The sequence below is a fragment of the Cervus elaphus genome, chromosome 28 (genome assembly GCF_910594005.1).
Source record: "Cervus elaphus chromosome 28, mCerEla1.1, whole genome shotgun sequence".
Lineage (NCBI taxonomy): Eukaryota > Metazoa > Chordata > Mammalia > Artiodactyla > Cervidae > Cervus > Cervus elaphus.
The window spans coordinates 62,722,757-62,745,328 of record NC_057842.1 but is presented as its reverse complement, the minus strand read 5'-3'; the positions used below and the strand labels follow the sequence as shown (position 1 = coordinate 62,745,328).

Sequence of the window (22,572 nt, the reverse complement as noted above, 5' to 3'; positions counted from 1 at the left end):
GAAAGACAGAGGAATGTGTTGCCTTTCTGCAGTATGATATTAAAAAAAACAACAACAAAAAACTGTGGCTGATCCTGGGACAGAAGATCCACTGAGGGAGAGAGATGCTGGCATTGGTGAGATGGAGAAAAGTGGAAGTGAGAGTCGCTCAGTCGTGTCTGACTCTTTGTGACCCCGTGGACTATACAGTCCAGGGAATTCTCCAGGCCAGAATATTGGAGCGGGTAGCCTTTCCCTTCTGCAGGGCATCTTCCCAACTCAGGGATTGAACCCAGGTCTCCCACATTGCAGGCAGATTCTTTACCCGCTGAGCCACCAGAGTGAGATGGAGAGGAAGCTGTTAACAAGGACCAGGGCTTCGTGGTGTTGGATGGGACAAAAGTGAGCTTTAAGGGAGGCGATATAACAGCCCAGGAAAGGGAAGGGAAAATCAGAGTTTCTACCCTGGGAAACAGAGGATGATATGAGAAGGGCAAGTGGTTGGTCAAAAAAGATAATGTGTTCAGTACTAGAAAATTTGAATTTAAGAAATGACAAAGAAAAGCAGAGGTGACTAGAATTTGATCTGGAGAAGGGTAGTTTGGGGGATCATCCCCAATGAATGGGGCTGGAATGAGAAGGAAGAGAAGACAGAGAAGCAGTCAGAAGAGTAGGAAAAAACGTAAAGCAGTCTCTATGATCACGGAAGTAAGGTCTAGGTCTTCTCCTTATTATTAGCTGTGTTATCTGGTCTCTCCGCGCTGAGTTTCTTCATCATCAAAATTGGGATAATGGTTCCCAACTCATTGGCTTGTCTGAGAGGATTAAACCAGTTCAGTTCAGTTGCTCAGTTGTGTCTGACTCTTTGCGACCTCATGGACGGCAGCACACCAGGCCTCCCTGCCCATCATCAACTCCCGGAGTCCACCCAAACCCATGTCCATCTAGTCGGTGGTGCCATCCAATCATCTCATCCCCTGTTGTCCCCTTCTCCTCCTGCCCTCAATCTTTCCCAGCATCAGGGTCTTTTCAAATGAGTCAGCTCTTCACATCAGGTGGCCAAAGTATTGGAGTTTCAGCCTCAGCATCAGTCCTTCCAATGAACACCCTGGACTGATCTCCTTTAGGATGGACTGGTTGGATCTCCTTGCAGTCCAAGGGACTCTCAAGAGTCTTCTCCAACACCACAGTTCAAAAGCATCAATTCTTTGGCGCTCAGCTTTCTTTATAATCCAACTCTCACATCCATGCATGACCACCAGAAAAACCATAGCCTTGACTGGATGGACCTTTGTTGGCAAAGTAATGTCTCAGCTTTTTAATATGCTGCCTATCTTGGTCATAACTTTTCTTGCAAGGAGAAAGCGTCTTTTAATTTCATGGCTGCAGTCACCATCTGCAGTGATTTTGGAGCCCCCCAAAATAAAGTATGTCACTGGTTTTCACTGTTTCTCCATCTATTTGTCATGAAGTGATGGGACCAGATGCCATGACCTTAGTTTTCTGACCAGTTAGTGAACATGTGTAACGCGTTTGTCTGGTAGGTGCCTCGTTAATGTAGCCAAGAGAGGAGGCATCCCCCAGTGTTTTGTGTCTGCTGCACTCCCAGCCTCATTTTTCCAGATTCCTGTTTTCTAGATCTCAGTACCTAGAATAATGCTTGGCACATTAGGACTTTCCTTAAATGTCTGATGAACAAACACAAGAGGATGAAGAATGGAGTTGGCAACTGCCAAGCTGTTTGAACAGTGTTGGCTTGAGTTGAAATAAGATTGTAGCCAGCGAAGCAGAAAATTGTAGAACTAAGTACAGACTACTTATCAGTGACTGTTTGGCAGGAAAAGAGAAATGGGATTATGGTAACTCAAACTGGAAGCAGAGGCAAGGGGGAGTTAGGCTCAAATAAGCAATGTTTAACCTGGGGTGAGGGGAGGAGGGGCTAGGGGTGCGGTGAGAGAGAGGTCCAAGGGGGAGGGCATCTGTGTAGGCATATGGCTGATTTACTTTATTGAACAGCAGAAGCGAAGACAACAGTGTAAAGCCACTATACTCTAATAAAAAGAAAACATCAAATTTATTAACTTAAAAAAAGAAGTATTTAGATTCTGATGATTATCACTCATTTAACCCTTTCAGTTCAGACACTGAATTTTACCTTGTGTCTTTGTATTTTTAAAACAAATTTTCTCAGTTCTAAGATGCAGCAATCCTTCTGGTTTGTCTTTAGCAATTTTTATACCACAGGAAAGAGTTGTTTTAAAATCACAGGAAAAGTGAAAGTCGTTCAGTTGTGTCCAACTCTTGGCGACCCCATGGACTATACAGTCCATGGAATTCTCCAGGCCAGAACACTGAAGTGGGTAGCCTTTCCCTTCTCCAGAGGATCTTCCCAACCCAGAGAAGGAATCCAGGTCTCAGATTAGTTTGGGATTTTTTAAAATAGAAGAATGAGAGTAATATGCTTAATCTGCATTTGTCTACACAGTTCTTTAATGGTTTACTGTACTTTAAACCTCACCACTTTTAATAATCTGTTGTACAAATACCATACTTGAATTGAGCTACAATCTTCTTAAGCCTTTTGGTGTTTGCTTCCTGCACAGTCTTTTTGTTTAATGAAGTTCACACTTTTACTTTGTTGCTAATGGAGATAGTAGTGGGCTTCCTTTCATACAATTCATTGAGACTAGGGTAGCTCTGATACCTAAGCAGAGACAGAAGTGACAGGGTATCGAGACAAATACTGCAGTGTGATAGTGACAATCAGAAAAATCACTGAGGGCTCAGATGGAAAGAGCAGCAGCCGCTGTGAGGCTATTTCATCATCAGGCAAATGATCTTATGGCTCACATGATGGAGATGTCCGCTCCTTGCTCTAACCAAGGTTTGCACAGACAGCTAGACATACGTAAAAGAAACACAGTGAAATGATGCTTGTCCTGGAAGACTTAGGATAATTTGAAATGAGAAAATAAAAATTACCTTAAACTAAGAATATAAATGTCTGCCTGGCCATTCACTGGGCTGGGATGAGAAACACAAAAATCCCAGCTTCAAAGTTAACAGGAAATAACATCTCTCTCAAGGATATGCTACAGTTGTAAAGTATAATAACACCCCCCTTTTTTGAGTGTCTACTTTCTAATTCACTGAAAAGTTTTGTTCTCTGAAATCATACACTGCTAGGAACCCTGCTGTGGAAATTGTATCAGTAATAATGAAACACTCTATTCTTGCTTGAAGGATTTAAGTCACTTTTATCCAAAGACACAGCTTCAGTTTCCAGCCTAGCTGCAAAGCCTTCATTTAGGGGACTCCTGAGTGTAACAGTCCGCATATACAGTAACTTTGGGGTTTCCAGGAAACAGGATCCTGAGACTGTTCCGATCTGATGTTGAGTTTTTCACACACAGCCCTGCTTTGAATCTAACAAAGTACTGCTTCTTTTTAAGTTTCACCCACTCCAGTATTCATGTCTAGAAAATCCCATGGACAGAGGAACCTGGCAGGCTATGGTCCATATGGTCGCAAAGAGTTGGACATGATTGAGCAAACATACACAGTAAGTCCATCCTTCCCCCAGATTCTGTAACTGTCTTTTCCTCTGTTTCCTGAGACCTCCCACAGTTTATTCTGATGTGCAGGCTCCTTCACTGGAATGGACCAATCATCCTGACGCTATCTGACTATAGGGTTGTCCCCGGTGGGTTTTGGGCAGATCAGTTAGGACAAGAGGCATCAGAATCTAGTCAAGGCTCATGGTAATAGAGCTGAAAGTCTTTGTAGGCAATGAAAATTTTAAGAAGGAAAATTTACATTATGTGAATCAGAAATGCCACAAAACTAGCTCTAAAGCGTTTTACCCACCACCCTAATTATGATCAGTGTGTGTGTGTGTAACACTCTTCTCCCCCAGAAGGAACCGTAGTTTCTTGAAGTGTAGTTGATCCCATGGCTTAGAAGAGGGAAAAATCAAGATTGGCCTGGAACCTGGGACCTTGTTGCCAGAAATCAAAAATGTTTCAAAAAGTTGCCGCAGATTTAAAGAAAGGAGTGGACTTATAGGGTCCATATGGGGCAATTTGAGTGTCCAAAGAATAATTATAGTTAATTGAAGTAAGTTGAGACTATAATGATACTCGAAAATAGGAGATAAATAAACCATATAAAATAATAAATTTATGATAGAATATTTTTAATTTTTACAATTAATTTCAAGTACAGATATGAGTTTTTAAGTGTATATGGGTATGTATAAGCACATACAGCAGGGAACTGAATAACTGCATAAGTGGGAACTGTGCCAATTACCGGAAGAGGTGATTAGCACCAGTCAGCACACATAGAACCAGGCAGAGGGGAGATTCAACATGGTCTGAACTGAGCTTAATCAAAGGTCTCACTACATAAACTATGGTCTCCTTCTGTGAGTTCTTTCTGATGTTGTTTAGTTGTTAAGTCATGTTTATTTGCTAAGTCCTGCTCTTTCGATACCCCATGGACTGTAGCCTGCCAGGCTCCTCTGTCGGTGGGGTTTCCTAGGCACAAATACTGGAGTGGGTTGCCATTTCCTCCTCCAGGGGATCTTCCCCACCTAGGGATAGAACCTGCCTTCTTTACACTGAGCTATCTGGGAAGCCCACTCCCCCATTAATGTGATGCTAATAAGGAATGAAAAATTTTGCAATAATATTAAGAGGATATATATATAAATAATGATCTTAGTCACTTAGTCGCTCAGTCGTGTCCAACCCTTTGCGACCCCATGGACTGCAGCACGCCAGGCCTCCCTGTCCATCACCAACTCCTGGAGTTTACTCAAACTCATGTCCTTTGAGTCGGCGATGCCACCCAACCACCTGATCCTCTGTTTTCCCCTTTTCCTCCCGCCTTCAATCCTTCCCAGCATCAGGGTCTTTTCAAATGAGTCAGTTCTTCACATCAGGTGGCCAAAGTATTGGTGTTTCAGCTTCAGCATCAGTCCTTCCAATAAACATTCAGGGCTGATTTCCTTTAGGATGAACTGGTTGGATCTTCTTGTTGTCCAAGGGACCCTCAAGAGTCTTCTCCAACACCACAGTTCAAAAGCATCAATTCTTTGGTGCTCAGCTTTCTTTATAGTCTTTATTTCTTTATAGAGAAATATCCATATATGCCTACCGGAAAAACCATAGCTTTGACTAGACGGACCTTTGTTGGCACAGTAATGTCTCTGCTTTTTAATATGCTGTCTAGGTGGCTCATAACCTTTCTTTGAAGGAGCAAGTGTCTTTTAATTTCCTGGCTGCAGTCACCTTCTGCAGTGATTTTGGAGCAAAAAAAAAAAAAAAGTCTGTCACTGTTTCCCCATCTACTTGCCATGATGTGATGGGATCAGATGCCATGACCTTAGTTTTCTGAATGTTGAGGATGAAGCCAACTTTTTCACTCTCCTCTTTCACTTTCATCAGGAGGCTCTTTAGTTCTTCTTCATTTTCTGCCATAAGGGAGGTGTCATCTGCATATCTGAGGTTATTGATATTTCCCCCGGCAATCCTGATTCCAGCATGTGCTTCATCCAGTCCAGCATTTCTCATGATGTACTCTGCATATAAGTTAAATAAGCAGGGTGACAATATACAGCCTTGACGTACTCCTTTTCCTGTTTGGAACCAGTCTGCTTTTTCATGTCCAGTTCTAACTGTTGCTGTTCTAATCTGTTGCATACAGATTTCTCAGGAGGCAGGTCAGGTGGCCTGGTATTCCCATCTCTTTAAGAATTTTTCAGTTTGTTGTGATCCACACAAAGGCTTTGGTGTAGTCAATAAAGCAGAAATAGATGTTTTTCTGGAACTCTCTTGCTTTTTCGATGATCCAGTGGATGTTGGTAATTTGATCTCTGGTTCCTCTGCCTTTTCTAAAACCAGCTTGAACATCTGGACATTCACGATTCATGTACTGTTGAAGCCTGGCTTGGAAAATTTTGAGCATCACTTTGCTAGTGTGTGAGATGAGTGCAATTGTGTGGTAGTTTGAGCATTCTTTGGCATTGCCTATCTTTGAAGTTGGAATGAAAACTGACCTTTCCCAGTCCTGTGGCCACTGCTGAATTTTCCAAATTTGCTGGCATATTGAGAGCAGCACTTTCACAGCATCAGCTTTTAGGATTTGAAATAGCTCAGCTGGAATTCCATCACCTTCACTAGCTTTGTTCATACTGATGCTTCCTAAGGCCCACTTGACTTTGAATTCCAGGATGTCTGGCTCTAGGTGAGTGATCACACCATCGTGATTATCTGAGTCACGAAGATCTTTTTTGTATGGTTCTTCTGCGTATTCTTGCCACCTCTTCTCAATCTCTCTGCTTCTGTTAGGTCCATACCATTTCTGTCCTTTATCGTGCCCATCTTTGTGTGAAATGTTCCCTTGGTATCTCTAATTTTCTTGACGAGATCTCTAGTCTTTCCCATTCTATTGTCTTCCTCTATTTCTTTGCATTGATCACTGAGGAATGTTTCTTCTCTTTCCTTGCTGGTCTTTGAAGCTCTGCATTCAAATGGGTATATCTTTCTTTTTCTCCTTAGCCTTTCACTACTCTTCTTTCCACAGCTATTTGTAAGGTCTCCTCAGACAACCATTTTGCCTTTTTGCATTTCTTTTTCTTGGAAATGGTCTTGATCACTGCCTCCTTTACAATGTCACGAACCTGCATCCATAGTTCTCAGGCACTCTATCAGATCTAATCCATTGAATCTTATTTGTCATTTCTACTGTATAATCATAAAGGATTTGATTTAGATCATACCTGAATGGTCTAGTGGTTTTCCCTACTTTCTTCAATTAAGTCTGAAAGTCATTTGGGGGAAAGATCATGCTACAGAAGGTGTAGGCGTGGGGCATCTCAGAATGTTGTACCCATGTCCCTGTAAGAATGGAGGTACTTATATACAACAGTATTTTTAACCAATCCACATATCTTGAAAACCATTTGACAGTGAACTATTTCTAATATCAATTATGCCAATTAACATGCTTCATGAACGTGGAGATTATAGCGGTCGAAGTTAGTGCCTGTTGATACGCCTAACTTTGTGAAGCGGAGACTGTGCAGTTAGAATGTCTGGTAAGGTAAACGCAGTCAGAGGCGATGCCGGCGATGAGGACACAGCCACAGACTGAACAATATATAATATAAACTATACGTTTAAATGAGAGGTAACAACAGAAGTTAGTGAGTGAGGAAGTTAGTGCAAGTTACAGAAGTCGCCTAGCTTCTGTTACTTTCCGGCTTTTGGGAGGATCTACAACAGCTTTGCCAGAACCCCTAAATCGAAGCCCAATTCCTATTCGCCGCCAAGTCACCTGGTGAGGACTACAGCTCCCAGAAGGCAACGCTCGGCTCTCGCGACGCAGCCCCCTTAGCCGGCCGGGAGTTGTAGTTTACAGAAGATCGCCGTGAACCTAGTTCTACGCGCTTGTCCACAGCAACTGGGCGGCCCCGGTCTCCTCTCCTTCCGGGTCCGCCCCTTCTCTGCGGCGGTCGGATTCGTGAACCTAGTCCGGGTGCTAGGCTGGGCGGGAGGCCGCGGCCGGCCGGCGGCGAGGCGCTCTAGGCCGCGCGGCTTCGTCTCTATGACCCCGGGAGGCGGTCCCGGGCGCCCTCGGCGCGCGCGGAGGGCTTGCGGGTCAGTTCCGCGCGGCGCGGTCGGGAACCATGGCCGCCCCAAGAGGTGAGGCCGCGGCCGGCGGGACTGGGGAGGCCGGGCCGGGGGCGCTCTGCAGAGCCAGCCTCAGCGCTTGTCTGCGTCTCTCTGCGGGCGAGCATCCTCCGCGCCCGCGGGGCTCGGGTCTCCGGCGGGTAGGCCCGGGCGTCGGGGAGCAGGGGTTTGTGTTGAGCGGCTCCCGGGCTTGAGCGCGCGCTGCCACCGGTCTGGGCAGCGCGGGCCAGCCAGCCTCCCACTGCGGCTGCCTTCCCGGGGGGCGGACTCAGCGCCAGCCGGTTCGGCGGCGGAGACCGCGCCTGCCTGGACGAGTGGGTGGGGACAGAATTCAGACAGGCCTGGGCTGTAGCCGACCGGGCGCGGGATCGGGGCGCCGGGCCCGGGCTGGAGCCGCATCACCCGGCGGGAGGCAGGACGGGTCTCAGTCCGGGCCGGGGTCACCGCGGCTGCGGTGTCCGCGGCGCCTCCTACACTAGGATGCTCAAGAGCCTTCAGGGCATGCTCTGGGTGCAGAATCTAAGCAGCGGCTGGTCCGCCTAACAGACACTGAAAACATCCTTCGGGCAGGAGAACAGCCTTGCAACTGTGAAGAGACGGAGAAAGCTGTGGTTAACAGTTACTCTTGAGAATGTGATGTGGTTAGAAGGAACACTTGAATATTTTGTGGGGAGGGTGATAGGCATCCTCCGCCCCTGCCCTTGCCCCTTTCCCAGGGATAGCTCATTAGAGTAATCATGTTTGATGACTAATTGCCTTTGCCTGAGTCTAAGTATCATTAACTGTAGCTCGTTTGCTTTGCTGAATGGGGGAAGTTAAAACCGGAGTTGAGTTTCTGAATGGTGAAGCTACGAGAGATTGGGCAACACCCGGATTTTTCTCCACATTTCCTCCATAGAGCTCTTGGCTTCACCCCTGAATATACGTGGAACAAATATTTGAACAATAGCTTTTTGCATGGGTGGCGGATTATTTTCCTGGTTGGGGAGGCCACGTTTATCTTTCAAGCCCTGCTCAGGGGCATTGTCTGCAGTTGCATATGCTGCTCGCCTTTGAGATGAGCCCACCTTTAAGAGTCTTTTATAGCAACACCCGAAGTAAAGGGAAAAAGTAGAATTATTTTGATAATTGACCTAAAATGAAATTAGCAAGATGAATGGTGAAGGCAATTACAGAATTACCTAAGTCAAATCATCTGAAATAGTTGCTCAATTTACAGATTTAGGCTTATTGCCAATACATATTTGTTGTGCCTGGGTCATGTGATAAATCTTACATGTCCGCTAGAACTGTGTAATACAAAATTGGAATCCCGAACTTCCTGAGATTCACAAAGAATTTATTTATTTCTAGGACTTCCTAATTTTCACCTTCTCAGGTGTTACAAATAATGTTCACTCTAAAATAGAGTAAACTATAACTGAGAAAAATATACAACTCCAGATTGTAAATTTCTTTTGCGGGGCGGGGTGGTGGGATTCTACACATGAAACAGAGGTTGTGTGGGAGCTGGTGGGAGCTTTGAGAGGAGGAAAAACAGTGCCAATGTGCCCACTCAACACCGCAGTTGAGCTGTGGACTTTCTGCCACCGCATGGATCTTAGTCCTCTACTAACTAACTATTGAATCTCTGCCCCCTGCAGTGAAGCTCAGGAGTTTTAACCATTGGACCGCCAGGGAAGTCCTTGTATGGACTTGTGATATTACCTTGAAACAAACTGAAATTGCTAATAATTGCGCTTTCATTATACAGATGTCTAAACTTATTTGCTTGCTCTTTTATTTAATCAGTTATTTTCAGGAATATCATATATATTCCCATTTAATCACTATGCTAATAGGTGTATTTTCAAAATTTTAACCATTAATTTTGTTGTTTTGGAATCAGGAACCTATATAATCGCTGACATAACTTTTAGTTTAGCAGTCCTAACCTCTTATTTATGAAAGTATTTATAATTTAGGACATGTGGGTTGGTAAACTTTTTCTGTTAATGGCTGATGGTCTCTGTCATAACTACTCATTCTGCTGTTGCAGGGCAAAAAAAAGAAGCCATAAATAATTCGGAAACAAAGAACATAAGTATGTTCTAATAAAACTTTTTTTGTGACACTGTAATTTGAATTTCATATAGTTTTCATGTATCACAAAAGGTTATTTAAAAACTTTTTTCCAACCATTAAAAAAATATAAACCTATTCTCAGGTTTCAGATCATAGAAAAATGAGAGGAAATGTACTTTGTTCACCCCTGATCAAGAAGATGGGAAATGGTTTCTCCTGTACTGCTGTTTATTTTTTGTCTTACATTTCCTCCTTGTATAGGAGAGTTTTAGGGCAAGTGAAGTATTACTGTGATCCCCTTTGATCTCTTTTACATTAACATTGCTTTTTGGGTCCTCAAGATCGGTTGAAACTTTAGGCAGAGATAAGCTCTATTTTTTTCTGTTCTGCCATCCAACTTTTTAGTTAAGACCTAATGTGCGTTTAAACATCTGCCTGAATTTTCCAAACTTCTTTAATTCACCCAGGGAAAAATATTTATATTGAAGAACCTGTTTTCCTAGTAAGTTTCCACCTTACCATATAAAGATGATTTGTTTGAAACTTATTTTCCTGTGCAAGTCACCTTTGAACTGTGGTTAGGCTTCCAAAATGGTTAAGAAGCATGCTTAGATGTAATGTAGTTATAGTAGCAACCCAGAGCAACCTCTTCCCGCTGGTTCTTAACCCAGGTTGTCAAAGTATGGCCCATTGGTCAAACCCAGCCTATGACTTGTTTTTGCATGACCTGTGAGCTAAGGATGGTTTTTACAGATGAACGTTTGCAGCTGATCTGATGGAACAGCAACTTTGAAGACCAGTGAAGCAAAATGTTACCTGCCTCCACCTCCACCCCCAGAATTCCTGTCTTCTCAATACAATAAAGCATTGTATTCAATTATTATTATATTTTGATTTTTTCCAATTAAATATAAATTAAATGTGAAAATATGTTTTCTCTCTTGTCACCTAAGTACCTACATGATATCCTTAATTTTGCCTCCTGGCCTAAAAAACATAAAATATTTACTGTTGGCCCTTATAGAAAAAAACTTGCTGATCCCTGTTTAACATGTGCCTGAAGATTTTTGAAAGAAGGTTGAATAAAGCTGGGGATGAGGGAAGTATGAAGTGGGTAAAAAAAGCAGAAACAGTTTGAGTATTAGGTGATGGCTGTCTCAGGACAGGGCTGGGAGTACTGAGGGAGACCTCGCTCCCCAGTGCCTGTGGTTTTATTGAAGTTGGACCGGCCTTGGTGCCCGAGTGATGGCTGATGCTCAGATACACTTACAATAAGTTCTTAAATTGAGTGTTCATCAGTTGTGTATATTTCCTGGATGTCAGGTTTTACAGAACTTCATTCTTCATACTCTCTTTTCTGTGTGTGTGTGTGTCATGAGTTATCTTTCATATAATGCCGTAAAATGAGAGGCTGGATGTAATTTATATTATAAAAATCCGTATTATTTTATCATTCCCTTATTCCTTCTGTTTTCTTCCTGCTGTCTTTCTGTTTAGCATGCACGTTATTGTTTTCATCCTGCCATCATGTGTTGCTTTCACAAGTGTGAGTTATAAAGGTACATAATGCGTGTACTTTGTAGCATCCTAAACTGCAGTTAGTTAAGCGAGACAATCCTGCGGCTGAGCCCTCCCCAGGAACAAGCCCTGTGCCTGGCCAGTTGGTACCGAAAGTCCGCTGTGTATTGCATGCCTGTGTGTCTTTTCATGTGGTTGAGAGCATTGTTTTGGGGGAAAAAAAAATTTAAATGTATTTTGTGCTCAAAATTGGAAAGCATCTTGAAGTATAACACTGATTAGCTTTTATATATGTAATGTTGTCTATTAAATAATATCTTTGCACATATTTTCCAGAAAATGTCAATTTATTATTCAAGCTATACTGCTTGGCAGTGATGACCCTGGTGGCCGCAGCTTACACCGTAGCTTTAAGATACACAAGGACATCAGACAAAGAACTCTACTTTTCAACTACAGCCGTGTGTATCACAGAGGTGATAAAGTTATTGCTAAGTGTGGGCATTTTAGCTAAGTGAGTATAAATACTTTCTAGTGTGTTAAATTATTACTTTTTTACTCAGTTACGTTCTTTATTAGAAAATTCAAGCTATATCCTCATATGTTTGATTGCTCTAGAGCAAGCTTTCCCGGCTCAGGGCATTTTTGCTCACCAGGAGGTATTATTTTGGTTGACCCAACTTGGGGGATGCTACTTACCTCAAGCGGGTGGAGGTCAAGGGTGCTAATAAACATCCCGCGATGCCGTGTCCCCCAGGACAGCAATCCGTAACAAAGAAGTCTCCAGCCCCAAACATCAGTGGTGCCACAGCTGAAAAACTCCACCATACAGCAGGTGGAGCTGGCTGGCTGTGGCCCACTGGTTAGTCCAGTTTGCTGCTTGTTTTTGTTGGAACACAGATTGTGTGGCTCACACAGCGTAAACTATTTACCATTTGGTTCTTACAGAAAACGTGCTGACGTCTGTTATAGAGGAGTAAAGCGATCATGATAGTTAACGTTTCTTTAGTCTTTTCTGTGTGAAGTGACACTGTAGTAAGTGCTTTTCGTTAGTCACCTCGTTTGGTCTTTACACATTCTTTAGGTAAGGATGATAATTCCTCAATATCATGCTGTTAATATGGGCAGCCCTGGGGGCTTTGGATCAGTAACAATGGGTGAAAGTTGTTTTGGCAAGGCTGAAATATAAGACAGGGTTGATACAGACCTAATTTTAGTCCTAGAATTGTTGGGATTATTACTTTCCATATATTCCTTAGCTTCTCCTCTTCTCCTAAGCTTCAGTTTCTCTATTTCTTTTTCTTTTTTTAAAGTTCACATTTTAAGTCTTCAGTGCTGCCCATAAGCCCAGCAATTTTTTAGTTGTCCGTTTTCATTTCCCACATGATATTCATAGGCTGGAATATTTTAAGTCTAATAAAAATCAGGTGACTTTCTCACCACCAGTAAGGGAAAGTGGGACATCTATGCAAAGGGAAGTTCTGGACACTGTGTCTATAAAACCAGGGGTGAGAGTCCATTCAGGATAGAGGGGAACAGCCGCAGGCTGTGGACGAGAGCAAACAGGAACGCAAGACAAAGGAAAGTGAGGCAGACAAGAGAAGGCGCGCTTCGGGTTCGTTGTATAGTTTCTTCAGCTTTTTACTGGAGAAAATAGAGCTGTGAGAATTAAAAGCTGGTAGGAAATTACTTGAAAAGATTTTTTTTAGCCTTTTTTTTTTTTTTTTAAATTTACTTATTTGGCTCTGCGGGGTCTTGGTTGTGGCTGTGGGATCTAGTTCCCTGACCAGGGATTGACCAGGCCCCCTGCATTGGGAGCCCAGAGTCTTAGCCACTGGATCACCAGGGAATTCCCATACTTGGGAAAGATGTACGAGATGAGGACCCACCTGGGTCATGTGGACAAGTGATGTGGATCGGCTTCAAGATGTAGGCTGCTGAGCATAGGAAGCAGTGAAGAATAGCATGTGTGTAGGTTTAAATTACATTTAAACACTTTAAATTTCATTTAACAGATATTTATTAAGTGATTTCTGTGTGACAGTTTTATAATAGGTGCTGGATATAGAAATAGACTGGAGAAGGAAATGGCAACCCACTCCAGTATTCTTGCCTGGGAAATCCCATGGACAGAGGAGCCTGGTGGGCTGTACAGTTCATGGGGTCGCAGAGTTGGACAGGACTGAGCCACTACACCACAGCATAGATACGGTGTAAATGAAATAGATGTTATGGTATGAATGAAACATATGGTTCCTGCTTGCTTCACATTTAGGTTTAGTGGAAGAGACAGAATATGCTAGAAAACACATGCATGATTACAAATAATCCATCTGAAAAAAATACTTTAAAAATGGTGTGGAGAGGGAGAAAAGAACAGGAAAATAATTGAGGCTAGATGGTGGAAAGCTCTGATAGAAAATCTGTGTCTGAGATTTGTCTTACAGGCAGAGCTAACTTGTTGGGTTGCAAATAGGTTAAAATCTCACACCCTTACAGTTTCTTACTTAATAAGATCCATTTTTAAGGAAATTTGGCTTCCACTCTTCTGGAGAATGTCAGGTAAAGGAGAGGCCTTATTGTATCTTTAAAAGGCAATGTTCCAGAGGCAAGCATCTCTATATTTGAAATGCCAGAACAACCACCAATTTAGGAGTAAATAAATTAGTAAAAATCTTATGGCTTAACTTGCTTTAATACAAAAATGGAGATGGTGGAAAAGAGACATAGGGAGCACATTTCTTCTCCTTATCCCCCAGCTTCTTTAGGGAGAAAAAATTACGACCCAGGAATGAAATAGGACTGTTAAGCATGTTATTTGCTATTTAAAGCTGTAAGATCAGATTATGGTTCAGTTGTTTTGTAACTGTTAAGAATTTGTTAAAAAGCAGTGAAGCCTTTGGTTAACTCCAGCTGGGCTAGTGTCCTGCCAACCGCTGCAGAGACTTTTTGGCTCATTTTGATGCTCTCCCAGCTTTGTGCCGCTCGCCGTGTGGTATTTCTTATTCTCAAGCTGTTCAGTGTTACGGGTGTGGTCAGCTGAGGTTTGTTTTGTGGAAACTTTCTTTGAAATTAATATAAAAGCAGAAAAGTTTCCAAGAATTCACCAGATAAGTTAGATAATGGTATTGAAACAACTGTGGAAAACCAAATATTGTCCTTGATTGTCTTCAGCATCAGTAACCAGATGGCTGTTTATGTCACCAGGATAATGTGGTGAAGGTGAAAGTCACTCAGCCGTGTCCGACTCTCTGTGATCCTACGGACTATAGAGTCCATGGACTTCTCCAGGCCAGGATACTGGAGTGGGTACCCGTTCCTTCTCCAGGGGATCTTCCCAACCCAGGGGTTGAACCCAGGGCTCCTGCATTGCAGGCGGATTCTTTGCCAGCTGAGCCCCAGGGAAGCCCAGGATAATGTAGAGCCTCTTTTATAAACATTACCTGCAGAGTTCATAAGACCAGGGACAATCAGAGAAAAAGTAAAGAATTATGATACAGAGTTTTCATGGCTGGCATTTGACATGACATGGCTAGCAAGAGTTTGGCTGCGAAGAAAATCATTTAAAACACAAGGAGTTTCCAAGTGGGAAAAAACACTGGGAAAAAATTACAAAGCAGGAAAGAAGTGAAGTGAATTTGAAATTATTGGATTTTAAAGCAAACGTAATTTTTAATGAGAAACATGTTGGCACGTTATGTGGTTATTCAAAACACGTTGGTAGGACAATTTCTTGGAGCAAATAAAGAGGGCATCTGTGAAAACGTTAATTTCTTGGAATGGTAAAACAGTGAAAGAATTATCTTACAGTGTTAGGTCACAGGTTGATAGCTACAGAATGAAATGAAAGGACATTGTGTATTACTTGTTCAGCTTATTCAGCAATATGTCATGAGACAGTCGCTAATGAAACGAAATCAGAGCTGTGTGGGAAACATACCCAGTGAAAATGTTGCAAGTTGATTCTAGATCTTGAAAGACACTAGCTTATAACGGTTCACCCAAAGCAGTTTGGAATATGGACAAGATGAATAAAATAGATGGCTGGACTGTGACTGAACAGTTAGGAGCTGGAGCACATGAAAGCACCTACAACTTTATATCTGTCTTTTTGGTACAGCTGTGTGAAGTTTGCAAAGTAGACTTTCCAGATATTCTCTATGCTGTAATTTCTTTATACACATACTAAAATCGTCAATTTAAAAAAAGTGAATCAAAGGCAAATAGGATGTTAAATAGCTGTCCAAAAAAAGCCAGGTTGGATGTCAGTGCTTTATTTGCTGTGATAGAGAGACTTCTAAATATCAGAAGATACTTGTTACTCAGAAATTTTAGGAATTGATTTGTTGGTATACACAAGAAACAAATTGATTTCATAATTTTGAGCTTATATTGTTTGAAAATGCTTTACCACATGATGTTAAACTATTTCCTTCTTTAAAGCTAAAAACATGACATTGGACTTTTTTTTACTTTGTTTTCAAAGTAGAAGCAACACTTTATCATCTGAGAGAAAGGATGACGATTTCAGGATATCGTGGGAGAATGTGAAAGAATTATGTTAGAAATAACTTAAGATTTAGAACTTGGAGACTCTTCTGAGAAGAAAAAAGATAAGTTAGATCTTCATGATTAATACATTTTCCCTATGTTCCAAAAAAATAAAGTTAATGTAAAAATTAGATAATACTAAATTTTGATTGGAAAGTTTTAGATAATGACAGAAAAGGAAAAAAGTGAACTACCATTTGAATGGAAAAAACTGTTAAAGGAGGTAAAAGCTTATTCACTTCGTCCCACGCTTTACGCTCTGTTAAAGGGCAATAACTTTTTTGAGTTGACAACTCTAGAACCTCACTTGTTTCTGACCTGTGCAAAGCTTGCCCCGGATGGTCTCTCGAGTAATGCTCTTTGCTCAGTACTATGCTTAGTCTTGGCTAATTGTTAAAGTAAGTACATATCATTTTATACTGTGTGGAGATGGGGGCAGAGACTCAGGACAGTTCTTAAAAGTTCTTAACGTCTTGCTTATAATTAAGTTCACTTAGAAATGTGTCACGGCCATGTCCAAATAATCTGTGGTTCACTGCTTTCAAACATTTTTTTCTAAGTTTTTTTTGGATGTTGACTATTTTTAAAGTCTTTATTGAATTTGTTACAATATCGCTTCTGTTTTATGTTTTGGCTTTTTTAAAGTTGAAGTTGTTACAATATTGCCTCTATTTTATGTTTTTTTTTTTGGTTTGTTTCTGTGTTTTATGCTTCGGGGAGGCATGTGGGGTCTTAGCTCCCTGACCAGGGTTGGAACCCTCGCCCCCTGCATTGGACGGCAAAGTCCCAACCACTGGACCACTAGGGAAGTCCCAAACAAACATTTTAAACATAGTCATGCTTTGTTTGAATATACTGCTAAAAAGATGTAGTGCAATAGTCAGGTTCATTCATTTATCCAGTTATTTGCTCAGCACTTTTCAGGATGTAAGAAATATAGCTGCAAATTAAAAAGACCTATTCTGTCCGCATGGAGCTTGAGTCTGGTGGAGAACTAGATGTTAAGCAAATGAATAATCAGTGAGTGGTGTTAAGAGGATAAGTAGTTTGTTGCATAGTCGCTAAGCTGTGTCTAATTCTTTTGCAACCCAATGGACTGTAGCCTGCCAGGCCCCTCTGTCCATGAGACTTCTCAGGCAAGAATCCTGGAGTGGGCTGCCATTTCCTTCTCCAGGGGATCTTCCTGACCAAGGGATCGACCCCAGGTCTCCTACTTTACTGCTGAGCCACCAGAGGATAAATGGAGGATGCTGTAAATAAGTAAGAGGGGGGTCTCCATTTGAATATGAGGAAGTTATATTAACACAGACCTGAATATGGAGCAGAAGATGGGCAGGAAAAGAGCAGAGAGAAGGTAAAGAGATCAGTGTGTTAGAGAACAACCACAGATCACTGGAGAGCTGTGAGAGGGGAGAGGCGCGGGCAGGGTGTCGAGAGGAACTGTGGGCCTGTGAGGAGCCCAGGTTTTCTCTCAAGTGCATTAGGGAATCACCAGAAGGGTGAAGCCAGGGACTAACAAGGCGCCCCAATTATGGTGAGTCCCTGTGACCCCTTTGAGGAGCGTGGACGAGAAGGTTGTTAGGAATTGGGGGTAAGGAAGCTTATCAGAGCCCAGGATTGTGGGCATGCTGACTGTGAGTGATGAAGAGAAGCGTCTGCTCCTCAGAGTAGAGGCCACAGGCCTGGTGATGGCTTTGGACAAACGGTTGATTCCTGCTGTCTCAGTGGTTCCCACGAACACTGAATCAGTGATCACTGAACTTGCTCCTAGAGGAGCAGATGTGAGCCTCCGGCACAACATTTCCATCAGCTGGTCACCACAGAACCTTGTTTCTGTTTAAAGACACCTTATTTAATATGTGTTGTTGACTTATTAGCATTGAACTCGGGGCCAGTAGTGCTGTAATTCATGCCTGGATAAAGCTCATCTAACGTGTTTTCTCCATAAGGCACACACCACAGCTTTCTGGCACGAAGGAACACTAGCCAGCACTTTAGCACTATTGCTATAATATATAATAAATTGAAATTTCCTTAGAAAAACCAAAGAATAATGCTTCTTTGGGGGTCTGTTGTGAAAAAATGAATTTTTGAAAGCCCAGTGAACATATGACCAGACTCTGGAACACCGTGGATCGCTGTCAGACGTGCTGTGTGAAGCCCAATCAGCCTCTTTTAAGATGCGGCAACGGCAGCTGCCGTCTTCAGTCGGTCAGGACTGCTGCTGCTGAGGACGGCAGGCTGCCAGAGAGGGAAGGTGTTGAGGAAACATTCTCCCCTAAGAACAGGTGAGGGAGACACACAGGTAAACACAGCTTATTTTCGTTTGATGCTTCTGCCGCTGTTTTAGCCTTAGGTATTATTTCATCTTCTGTAAGGAGAAATCCAAGGCTGAGGGAAGTTTTAATTTGCCAAAGATCCCCAGAAAGTGACTGGCAGTGACAGCATTAGAAAGCTCCCTGATTTTCACTTTTCTGATTATAAGTCTTTTAGAACAATGAAATAATTGAGCTGTAAAGTGATTAGCCAGGGCAAAGACAAGCATTTAGTAGTAGCATTGTTAGACACGTTAGTAATTTTATTTTTTAAGTTTTCATTTCCAAATGTTAACATTTTACCATGTGTGTTTTATCATATTCTTGATTTCTGTGCGTTTGTATGTGTGTATAAAGTTTCTATGAACTGTTTGAGAGCAAGTTTTACATAAGATGCCCTTGTCCCTAAATTCTTCAGCACATACTTTCTAAAAAACATAACATTCTCTTACATACTCACATATATCAAATCTGAGACATTAGCATTGACGTGATACTGTTACCTAATTCACAGACCTTAGATGATTTTGCCAGTTGCCCACTGGTGTCCTTTAATAGTAAAACAATCACACTTTAGTTTTATCTCTAGCTGCCTGTAACCTGAGACTGCTGCTCCATCTTTTTTTCTTTATGTCTTTGCCACTCTTGAAGAGCACAGTCCGTTTGCTTTGTAGAATATCCCTCAGTTTGTTTGCTGAACGCTTTGTCATGATCAGGTTTTTGGTCAGGAACATCACAGAAGAGACACTTCTCAGTGCGGCTTACCAGGAAGCACATGGTATCTGTTTGCCCCCATTACTGGCGAGTTAACTTGGATTTCTTGATTAAGGTAGTGCCTGCTGGGTTTCTCCAAATAAAGTCACCAATTTTCTCTTTGTAACTAATAAGTATCTTATGGAGAGATACTTTGAAACTAGGTAAATATCCTCTTTCTCTTCCTTTTTTGATTTGATGTTTCCAAATGGTAATTTCCCAGTTCCAACACTGTCTACACATTGATTGGTTGGCCTTCTACTCTAAGGGTCTCCTGTGGTGGCTCAGACAGTGAAGAATCCGCCTGCAATGCAGGAGACACAGGTTCAATTCCTGGGTCAAGAAGATCCCCTGGAGGAGAGCAAGGCAACCCACTGCAGTACCTTGCCTGGAGATCCCATGGACAGAGGAGCCTGGCAGGCTGCAGCCCATGGGGTCGCATAAGAGTTGGAAACGATTGAGCAACGAACACACACAGACATTCCACTCTAAGAAGCTTTTCCTTCTGTCCTCCACTCCCTCCATCCACCTCTCCCTCTCAGTGAGATTCGTGGGTTATTTTATTATGATGGCTGGAATCTATTATTATCACTATTTATTTCTGTGCTCACATTGTTCAGATTTGGACAGTGGGATCATCTTCAAGCTTCCCCGCTTTTTTTTTTGTCTTTTTTTCCTTCCTCTGTCTCTCATATTCTTACCAATCTTTGAGTAGTTTCTTTTAGCATAACAAAGGGTGCGTTCCCTGCACCAATCCTGAAATCATACATTTCTCTAGGAAACCTTTCCTTTTTACAAGAATGGTATTTAGAAACCAGAGTCTGGATTTATGACGTGCACATTGGTACCGGAGGGATAGCATTACTTCTGGGCCCGTTCAGTAACCAGAGCCGGGTAGCGTGTGTTGAGTGATCTGTTCCTCTGTTTCTGTATGTGTATGTATGTAACTCTGAGTTCAGTATTGTTGAGACCTGCAATTCTGACGCAGTACCACAGGGTTCATTACAACTTTCCCCTTTTCTGTATTTTCTTTTCCAATGATGGTAAGTTTGACTTTCATTATCTTAAAGATACTTACTTATTTGCTCAGTCCTAGAATACATAATAAGTAGATTCAGAATTTCTAACCTACAGCTGTGGAAAAGCAAACCTACTAACTAAAGTTCAGTATTTGTATGCAGTTCTTTTTGCGTTTAGTTTTGGAGCATACAGTAAAAAGACTGCGTTTTAGAATACTTGGGTTAGTTCTGTTTTTCTCCATCAGTGTTATTTTGGTATTCATGAAAAAAACTGACAGGTTTGTTTTTTCTTTTTGGTTTGTTTGTTTGTAATTAATTTGGAGTTTTCCACCATCTTTGTTTGATTTTACTTTTAAGTTTCAGTAATTTTTGGAATATGAAATTATACTTGTTTTTATCATAAATTAGTGCAAAAAAAATGGGGACTGGGGGGAAGAATTGATGGGTGGTACCTTACTTTGATAAATAAGGTTTAAGGTTTACATGGTCTGATTGGGGAATTTTAGTGCATGTAACTAAAATGCATGTACATGTATGTATGTACAATGCTTGTAATTTTGTGTGCATACAAAGTTTACACTGTGCTTTGCTTTTTAACTTTTTTCCATTTAAATGTTTTATCTTAGAGATGGTTCCATGTCCATACATAGAACTCTTACTATTTTTAAGAGCTGTGTGGTTTTCTATTATACAGATGTATTATATAGACCAGTTTCTATTGATGGATATTTGGATTGTATGTAGCCTTCTGCAACTGTAAAACAAAGATGTAATAATTATCTTTTAATGTACAGTGTTGTGCATATGTATGAGTTATGTCAGACCACTCATATGGTAAAGGAGACAGACATCCTGTTTTGTGGAGAGGGGAGCAGCTTAGCAGTCTGATGCAAAAGCAAGTATTTGAATGTGAAGTTATTGATTTCTAAGTTATAATCCAGTTGAAACATAAAACAAATACATGTAAAAATGTTTTAGGTTCATAAAATAATTACTACAACAATTCACAGGAAAATTGCTAGTTAGCTTTACTAAATTGTCATAGTACTGAATTGTCATAGTACATACTAAATTGTCATATTAAAATTAACACTTTTGATTTACACCTGTCATTTGTGATACGAAAAAGGAAGTGCAAACATTGTCACATTGTCTTAGAACAAAGTCAGCTTCTTGTTATTTGCTGTCCACCACAGCCTGTAAAGACTAAAGAAACCTAGAAGGATGTGTAAATATACATATTACTTTGGGTGTGTCTAGTAATAAATGCATCTTAAATCTTTGAACTACTTATCCCTATAAGACTGGAGAAAATTATTTTACTATTTCATAGTATTACCTAGAATAATGAATGAAGATTAACTTTGCAGATAAGAAATTTGTAAGCAAAACTGAAATTTCTTAAGCTCATGAGTAACTTGTGCTGTATTATTATTCCATTTTGCACAGTGCCTTGGTAACCTAGCCAAGGATTTTAGGTCTCCTAGTAGTTTTCATCAGATCAGGAGCTGGAAGAATGAGACCTACTTTTGACCAAACATAGATCAGAAAGAACTGGTTTCAGCCGGTTGGTAGGAAATTTAGGGGGGTAGGTGGCAGCAGAATCTGTCTACAATCAACACGGAGCTTCAGCATTTTTTCAGGTAACAAGAGGTTGAACATAGATTCTTTTCCAGTGATAAAAATCAAACAGTAAATATAATGGGACAGGCTATATATATTTTTTTAAATATGCTTTTTGATTTTAGACATGCTTTTTCTTATCTCACAATGTCATTTATATAATTAAATTCAATAAATTTGTTTTTAACAAAATTTACTCATTAAAGTGCATGGGATTTGATTTCCAAGAAAATATCAGGAAAAATGGAAGAAAAAATGGCCTTTGGTTTTTATGTGTTCCTTTGACTAGTATATTCAAGGCTGTAGTATATTTAAAATTGATCATTTATCTTTGTCTACTTAACGGTAAAACAAAAGGATAGATGATTACTAGTGTTTTCTGGAAGATACATTGGTGTATATATATTTTAACTTTCATGAGTAAAACTAAGTTTTGGAGCTGTTTTCTTAATACGTTAAAATTAAGCAAGATTTAATCTCATACTGAAATAATTTACCTCTTTAAAACTTTGTGTGTTAAGATTCCCATATATTCTTTGCTATACCTCCTATATCTCTTTATTCTACTATTGTTGTTCAGTTGCTAAGCGGTGTCTGACTCTTCGCGACCCCACGGACTGCAGCACGCCAGGCTTTCCTGTCCTTCACTAGCTCTGGGCGTGCGCTCAGACTCATGTCCGCTGAGTCAGTGATGCTCTCTAACCATCTCATCCTCTGCCACCCTCTTCTCCTTTTGCTTTCAATCTTTCCCAGCATCAGGGTCTTTTTCAGTGAGTCAGCTCTTTGCATCAAGTGGCCAAGGTATTGGAGCTTCAGCATCAGTCCTTCCAGTGCATATTCAGGGTTGATCTCCTTGCAGTCCAGGGGACTCTTAAGAGTCTTCTGCAGCACCACAGTTTGAAAGCATCAGTCTTTTAGCGCTCAGCCTTCTTTATGGTCCAACTCTCACATTTGTACGTGACTACTGGAAAAATCACAGCTTTGACTATATGGACCTTTATTTTACTATACAATGTCATTAATTATTCTTGAGCTTTTGTTTTCTTTTACAAG

The 22,572-nt window shown here is 41.3% G+C and overlaps 1 protein-coding gene across 3 annotated transcripts in view; it reads left to right on the top strand.

The window, feature by feature from the left end:
* Positions 1–7,527: 7,527 nt before the first annotated feature.
* The window catches only part of SLC35A1 (solute carrier family 35 member A1), a 29,084-nt gene continuing 14,039 nt past the window's right edge, over positions 7,528–22,572 (top strand). Inside the window, exons 1-2 of one of the 3 annotated variants that reach the window (XM_043890545.1) lie at positions 7,528–7,688; positions 11,595–11,772. In XM_043890545.1, the coding sequence (XP_043746480.1) occupies positions 7,673–7,688; positions 11,595–11,772 (194 nt within the window). In that variant the 5' untranslated portion in view covers positions 7,528–7,672. Of the gene's footprint in view, positions 7,689–11,594; positions 11,773–16,556; positions 18,098–22,572 lie in introns of those variants that run through there. The other 2 variants (XM_043890543.1, XM_043890544.1) reach the window with 2 other exon arrangements.